The following is an 8,135-nucleotide window of genomic DNA, read 5'->3' as shown; positions in this document are numbered from 1 at the left end:
TTTAAAAATATAGAATCTGGGACTCACACCATGCTAATATCCTCCTCCTTCAAACCGCCACCCTCAATATGTGATATGTCCATGACACCAGAAAGGACAGGAAAAGCGGCCGCAGGGAGGGATCAAACAATTGCTTAGACTTTTTGTCTGGTTTTTACCCTCAAAATTGTCTTCAATTTAGAAATCACGCATTGCAGACTTCTTAAAACGATCCAAGTTTCAACTATTTTTGCTTCCTTGTTTCCACAATAAACTTGTCAGATGATTTTTTTATAGTTTGAAAATGTAATCAAAATCCTGTCTTTGTGTATCAGTGCAATAGTCAGTCCCAAAGAATGGGGTAAAGTAGGCCTCAGAGACACACATTTGCGCCCCCCACGCTGGCTTCCCCCCACTTAGCTACACTACTATTTCATTCAGGAGTATCACACCCCCGTCTAACAGACGAAGGCACTAAAGTCAAAAAGCATCAGCTGACATTGACTCAACTGCAGCTTCTCAAAGTTTTGTTAACTATGACTGAAACATGGTGAGAATGTTATTACCTTGACAAATGGCACCAAAATTCATTGGCGTATTAGTAGGGTTTTTTTTTATTTTTCTGATTTTTATAGAAATCACTTTTTCCTTTTACTTTTAGTTGACAGATAATTATTGTACATATTTATGGGATACAGAGTGATGTTTCAATGCATGTGTACAGTGTATAATGATCAAATCGGGAGAATTAGCATATCCATCGCCTCAAACATTTATCACTTACTTGTGTTGTGAACATTCAAATTTCCCTCCTCTTGTTTTCAGGGATATTTGTAGTATAATGTGATAAGTGCAGTTAGCATATCCACCCTCCAGTGCTGGAGAACACAGAACTCATTCCTCCTGGCTAGCTGTAACTTTGTCTCCATTAACCAGCCTCTCCCCATCTGCCCCTCTCGCCTGCCCTTCCCAGCCTTTAATAACCACAACTCCACGCTGAGGGCTTTGAGACAAGAGCCATCCACCAAAAGAGGGTGAAATACCGTCCTTTGAAAGGGCTGACCACTCTTTTTCAGTCTGACTCAGAGGCAGAGGGATGCACGCAGATGACCTGCTACTCTCTCTAACATCACTAAGCTGGTGATGAGGCCTTGGGAAACGCCCCTAGGCTCATGCCCTCTGGAGAGAAGCCAAAGGTTTCCTGTTGTAGAGGCCCAGTCTGCTGCTAAAAGAAACTTTTAGAGGCTGCAGAAGCCCCAACTAAGCTTTCACACATCAGCTTTCCCCACCTCCTCCCCTTGGTGCCCAACACAGCTCTCCCATTCTCTCACTCCCATTGTTTTCCAAACATCCCTCCCTTCATAAAAAGCTGTCTGGCTGGGAGCTTAAAATATTGCTGGACAGTAAAACCTACCCATCAGGGCCAATCCAGTCATATCTGCTCAGTCGTGCAGCACAGCAGGGGCGGGGTAGAGAAGAGGGAGGTGGGCTTTTAGGCAGCAAAGGAAAGAAGCCAAAGTTGCCATTTTGCTGCTGAGCGCCAAGAGAGAAAGACAGCGTGTATTTCTCCGTGGGACACTACTCATATTGGCAAGTTTTCTTTGGATGATATTAGTTTGTAGCCTTCCCCTCACCTCTTTCTCAGCCTAACCTAAGGGCCATATAGTCTTCTCCAAGAGGGAAAAGCTTGCCTTTAAGGTTTAGTCCTGGCCTGATATAACTGGACTTACAAGTACAACACTGAAAATCCTCTTGGAGTTGACCTCAGAGTTTGCAGAACTTTAGAAATGAGATGAATAGTAGAGTATGTGGGGTAATGGGAGAACAGACGTTTAAACTCTCTTGAGTTTGACTTTTTAAGTCAAAGACAGCTTAACTTTTTAAGGGCTTTGCATTGAAAAGAATGAATTAGTATGCTTCTAAGAATCCCAAGAGACATAAACAAAGTATTCAATGTTTGTGACAGCGTTTTATACTTCTCTTCCACTTCAACTCTTCAATAGGAGTAATAATCATAATCATTGAGGGTGGTGGGTATAGGGGAGGCTACATGTCAGCATTTTTGATGTTGGAGCATTGAATGAAAAACAGGAAAGTATCTGTCTAAAGACCATAAACTCTTCCTGGGAGTAGGTTCCCTTGTCTGCCTAGAGAGCTACTGGTTAGTGGCTGCCCTAGAAACTAGAATGAAGGCACACTTCACTCCATTACGGGTGGGAGTGGTAAGCGGCCATTGAATGCTTGGGGGAACTTGTTAACACAGAGTATATTTGTTGCTCTGCCCCTTCAAAGTCAGAAGAAGGCTGTGCTATACTGAGCTTGGAGCCAGAAGACTGCAGCTCATATCTGGGAGACAAGTGCAACCTCCTGGCCCATCTCCCTACCTGGTATTGAAGGTTGATAATGCCTGCTTCACTGATTCTCAAGCACTCATTTGTGCATCTCTCAGTTCTAGCCCAAGATGAAGTTTTCAGCAGCCAATGACAAAAATGTGACAATCATGAAATAAACATGTAGTGAACTTTCTAACCAAGTTAAGTGGTTCACTTATAAACACGTGAGGATTTTTTATTTACAATAGGTTCTAACCCAATATGATTGTCTTTTAATCTGAATTTATGTCCTTTCTAGTTTGGTAGTATTAAACTCCTTTTTCATGAAATGATGATGAAAACAAGCTGTAGACACAGTGATTTAATAGGTTTCTTCTTTTTAAGGTCTTTGTTTGGCAAAATAAGGAGTTGGCAGCCTTGCGTTGATCACCCTTTTTGTTGCTGTTATTATACTAGTCTGTGAAATCAAAGTCTGAGAACCACTGGCCTCATAGCTTGCTATGAGGACTGAAATAAGATATGTGAAAATGCTTCATTTATAAACAGATAAAGAATTTATAAAGGATACCCAAACACAAGGTGCTATTTGAATCATTACCTCTAGCCGTAATTCTCTGGTGGAATGTTCCCAGGAATATTTGGATGCCATAGGGTTGGAGGCTTGAACTCCATCATTTTATTTTCCATCCATAATATATCTGGTCACTAAATTTTCACAAGCAAAATGAAACAGATAATTGTCTCTTTGAAGAAGAAAAATATTCTTCCTTTGGTTTGGAGTTCTCCCTGCTCCATTAGAACACTTTGCTACTCTGATCTGACTTCCTCTAAATTTTTATTGTTAGAAGTCAGAAGCCCAAGGCACTTTCCCTTAGCACCTCTAAAGCCTCTCGCCTTAACAGCATTGTTGGCCTGTTTCAATTATGATGGGGCTGGAAAGATTTTGTCCTAAGTTACAGTTTCTTTCCTTCAATTATCAAAAGAAACTTTGGAATGAAACCTAAAAAATGCACTCAAACAATCCTAGCATCCCAGGATGGTATGTGGAAGGACACAGCCTTATTTGGCTTTAGCTTAGAAATTACTAATGGGATGGTCAGAAGGGACGTCTTATATCACAAACATGTATCATGATACTCACGTGTCAAGAATCATTGCCCTTTAAACTCTTGTCTTTTCATATAAAAAAAAAAAAGAGTCATTGCCCTTACAGTTTATATCTTTGATCTTATACAAAATAAGCAGTTTTATGTCTCAACACAGCTGGTTTTGGAGCAATTTATTATCTTTTTTGGTATGTACTGGTTTTTTGCAAGTTCATAATCTCCCCATGGCTAGCTGAAGCAAAAGGATTGGAGTTACCTGAACTCTAAGACATACTACTGTTACATGCACTTGGGAATTGAGAATTTCAGATTTCAGAATGGTCACTATCAGTCCCATCCACTTGTATCTATCAAACTCCCACTCTGTGAATGGCTATGTCCTGTGTTGTGATGGTTTGCAGAGGATGAAGCCAAAATGGTTGAACTGTCCAAGAGCTTTTGATCCTAAAAGGGAAAACAAGACCCTATGACGTATAGTGTTGAGAGTGTGTGCTCACCATCCACATTCATGTGGGTATGTGAGTGAAATACATGCAGAAACTCAAAAGGACTCATATAGTACAAGTAAGGCTGTCAAAACTGAATCGATACATCAGTGGTTGAACTGTTTGATGAGAAATGAACTTTATCCTAGCTCTGCCACCAGTGGGCTATATGCTCAGGCTGCTTAGATGATAGTGATGTTTCTTACCTATTTTCCAGAAGGCTCTGGGAATGGTTGCCACTCTTCACAAGGCAAGCACTAGCTTTAACTGCAGTCTGAGGAGTGTGAAGAGCAGATACCTGTGGCTGGGATTCTGACCTGCTGGTTCTGAGTAGAGGACTCCCTCCTACTCTCAATTCCCCCTCCCTACAAGGAACTCTTCCCACTGCCAGGCTCATCATTGGGGATTCTCACCTTCCCAGAAGAAGAGAAGCTGCTGCAGGATATCTCTCTAATTGGAAGTTTCTAGGGCCCTAAGAGGAGGCTGCCCTCTGCTCTCCAAGCAGATAGTGTTCTGGATGCCTGAGAGCATCGGTGGGGCATTACCATGCCTGCCATTACTATTCTGCCACTAGGTTCTGTCTGGCCAGGCTTCAAATAACAGGCTAGAAGTAGGAATTAAAATACCATTTTGTTTATCCTCTTTAAAGATGAAAGTCATACTCAATTTAAGGTAGTACTCTTTCAAGTGTTTAACGAATATCACTGTCATTCAAAATGGTGGTCTGACCGCCTCCCAATCCTATAGAGCAGAGCAGGTCTGGAAGGAGCCCAGAGCAGGATCTTCTAACCTGGCTTTTGCCCTGGTCTAAGAGCAAGGATGAACAAACTTCACAATTCTAGAGATGTTTAAGCTAGAGGAACAACTGTCCCCGGCTGAGGTGAAAGTTTTGTTCATAGTCCTTCATAGGTCACAGGTTTGCACTGGATGAAATGACCCAGTTTGGACACATCCCTCCATCAGTTCAATCCCACTTCCATTAGCCATTGCTGTGCTAGGGGCATTGTATACTTCATGTTTAATGGTATGTGTTTTTCTACAGACCAAATGTTTAGCTCTGTTAAAATGGCCACATGTTACAGACCTAGACAACTTTCATTGTGTGAGACACTAAAAGTGTCCCAGTGGACAGTCATCCTGTGACATGACTCCTTCCCAGGCATTCTCTCTGCTCTTTAGATTTAAAAGAGTAATAATAAAAATATACTGCCCTCAATTTGTAAAGCTATTAAGAAGGGTTCCCAGATTTCAACCTAGAGAAGAGAAGACATAAATTAGGAGTGTAGCTCTGAGCGCGGGCAGTTTATCTCAGCGGAGTAGTGGAAAGGACCCAGCTTCTGGAACCGCAGACAGAAACGCTGCTATTTAACCGCCTGACCTTGGACAATCCATTTAGCCTCTTTTTGAGGCTCAGTTTTCTCACAAGTTGGGATCAAGTTAGTTAAACACTCATCAAGCTCCTACTACGTTCTGGACTGTGTGTCAGACACTGATTGAGTCTATACAGTAAAAAAGGCAGGTCCCCAAAGTAGGTATTCAATGTCAGTTCCCTTCCAATTCCCTTCAAATAGACCATTATTATATATATTTTGACAAGGTTGAAAGTAAGATAGATGGCTAAGGACAATTTTATACACACAAGAATTTTGCTGGGGGCCTAGACACCTGAAAAACAAGAATTTTTTTTAGCGTTAGGTCTCTTGATCAGACCATCTTGATTTAAATTCACCTACTATTTTTTTTTTTTTTTTTTTTTTGGGCCGGGGCTGGGTTTGAACCGCCACCTCTGGCATATGAGGCTGGCGCCCTACTCCTTTGAGCCACAGGCGCCGCTCTTATGGGCTTCTATTTATGGTCAACAATGAATCCCTATTTTTTGGTGGCGATGAAGGAATTATACAGATACTGCCTCATGATCCTCACAGGCGGCTCGCAAAGGGAACAAGAACAGGTATGATTACTATTAAGCCCATTTTATAGATGAGGAAGTCGGCAGAAGCTGGTTTTTCTATGCCTCCTCTGTCCCCTGGTCCCAGCCCGCACAGAAGCGGCCCACAATGGTGCTGTTACACGTCGACTGTTCCAGCAACTCAGAAAGGAGAGGTACCCCAAGAGTTAGCCAAAAGAGAAAGACGCAGGATTGCACTGTGGCGGCTCAGGTTTTCCTTCTCCCTTCTCTAGGTGGGCGAGAAATGGGTGACTGGAGTTTCCTGGGGAACATCTTGGAGGAGGTGAACGAGCACTCCACGGTCATCGGCAGAGTCTGGCTGACGGTGCTCTTCATCTTCCGCATCCTCATCCTGGGCACGGCCGCAGAGTTCGTGTGGGGGGACGAGCAGTCCGACTTCGTGTGCAACACCCAGCAGCCCGGCTGCGAGAACGTGTGCTACGACGAGGCCTTCCCCATCTCCCACATCCGCCTCTGGGTGCTGCAAATCATCTTCGTGTCCACCCCGTCGCTGATGTACGTGGGCCACGCCGTGCACCACGTCCGCATGGAGGAGAAGCGCAAGGACCGCGAGGCGGAGGAGCTGAGCCAGCAGGCGGCCGACGGCGGCGAGCGCGGGCCGCTCACCCCCGACCAGGGCAGCATCAAGAAGAGCAGCAGCAGCAGCAAGGGCACCAAGAAGTTCCGGCTGGAGGGCACGCTGCTGCGGACCTACATCTGCCACATCATCTTCAAGACCCTCTTCGAGGTGGGCTTCATCGTGGGCCACTACTTCCTGTACGGCTTCCGCATCCTGCCGCTCTACCGCTGCAGCCGCTGGCCCTGCCCCAACGTGGTGGACTGTTTCGTGTCCCGGCCCACCGAGAAAACCATCTTCATCCTGTTCATGCTGTCCGTGGCCTCTGTGTCCCTCTTCCTCAATATCATGGAGATGAGCCACCTGGGCCTGAAGGGGATCCGGTCTGCCTTCAAGCGACCCACGGAGCAGCCCCTGGGGGAGCTGCCGGAGAAATCCCTCCACTCCATTGCCGTCTCTTCCATCCAGAAGGCCAAGGGCTACCAGCTCCTAGAAGAAGAGAAGATTGTGTCCCACTATTTCCCTTTGTCTGAGGTGGGCATGGTGGAAACCAGCCCACTTTCTGCCAAGCCCTTCAGTCAGTTCGAGGAAAAGGTCAGCACAGGGCCCCTAGGGGACTTGTCCCGGGGCTACCAAGAGACTCTGCCCTCCTATGCCCAGGTGGGGGCGCAGGAAGCGGAGGGGGAGGGGCAGCCCGCGGAGGAGGGGGCGGAACCCGAGGCGGGAGATAAGAGGCTGGAGGCGGAGAAGGCGACCGCCGAAGGGCTGGAGACCGCGGCAGTGTCAGACGGGGAGAAAGCGGAGACCCCGGGAACCGGCAAGGAGGGGGAGAAAGAAGAGCTGCAGGCCGAGAAGGTGTCAAAGCAGGGGCTGCTAGCTGAGAAGACGCCTTCGCTCTGTCCCGAGCTCACGGCAGACGACAGCAGACCCTTGAGTAGGCTGAGCAAAGCCAGCAGCCGGGCCAGGTCAGACGATTTAACCATATGAAACGGTGCCAAACAAAGAAAACGCTCAAGCTAATATAGCGCAAAGTGAAAGGAAAAGGTGCCAACTTAATTTGAGTCTTGTGTCCCCTCCCCTACCCCCTCCCCTGGTTAGATGGGCACTGCATTGGAGCAGTGCATGCTATACAACTAGGAAACTGCCTTTCCCATACACAGTAGAAGGGCTGTCAAGATAAACCCATTGTCCCATCCAAGTTCCCAGTCCCACATGACGCTGCTCCTCCACCCCAGAGGCTATGCGACACTCTGCTTTTGTCCCCAGTTCTCCACAGAAATCTCTTCCAATCAGAAGTTAGGTGGCCTCATAGCCTTTTACCAGTCTTGTGTCAAGTTCATTAACTTAACCAGACCCTGTCACCCCAGCAGTTCCCTAGCAGATACCATGTGACGATATTTCAGGAATCCTGGACTCAGTAGCCTACAGAATATAGGCAGGTGACTTAAGCTAGTGATGCAGGCCTGCTCTAAGGCAGTGGAGAGGGGTGGGCTAGGGAAGATGGAGGGCAGGGCAGCTGCTGCTTGCTTGCAGATAACCAGAACCTTGCAGTGTTACCTGGCAGTCTGATTTTTCCAAGAGAAGCCAGAAACCCAAACTGTTAATTCAAATTTCCAAAACTGTTAATATTGACAGCTAAATTTGAAATACAACATACGGACCAAATGACATATGTGAGAGCCAAATTTAACCCGGGTTAAAGGTAAG

General features: G+C 45.9%; 1 protein-coding gene across 1 annotated transcript; it reads left to right on the top strand.

Moving 5' to 3' along the window:
* The first annotated feature begins 1,531 nt into the window (after positions 1-1,531).
* Positions 1,532-7,416, top strand: GJA8 (gap junction protein alpha 8). Its single transcript, XM_003793793.1, has 2 exons — positions 1,532-1,569; positions 6,085-7,416. Exon 2 carries the CDS (start codon positions 6,096-6,098, stop codon positions 7,413-7,415), a length of 1,320 nt encoding a protein of 439 aa, XP_003793841.1. The 5' UTR covers positions 1,532-1,569; positions 6,085-6,095; the 3' UTR covers position 7,416.
* The last annotated feature ends 719 nt before the right edge of the window (positions 7,417-8,135 follow it).

Source organism: Otolemur garnettii, unplaced genomic scaffold (assembly GCF_000181295.1).
Source record: "Otolemur garnettii isolate 467f Iridium unplaced genomic scaffold, OtoGar3 scaffold00073, whole genome shotgun sequence".
NCBI lineage: Eukaryota > Metazoa > Chordata > Mammalia > Primates > Galagidae > Otolemur > Otolemur garnettii.
This window is presented reverse-complemented; position numbering and strand designations above follow the sequence as displayed.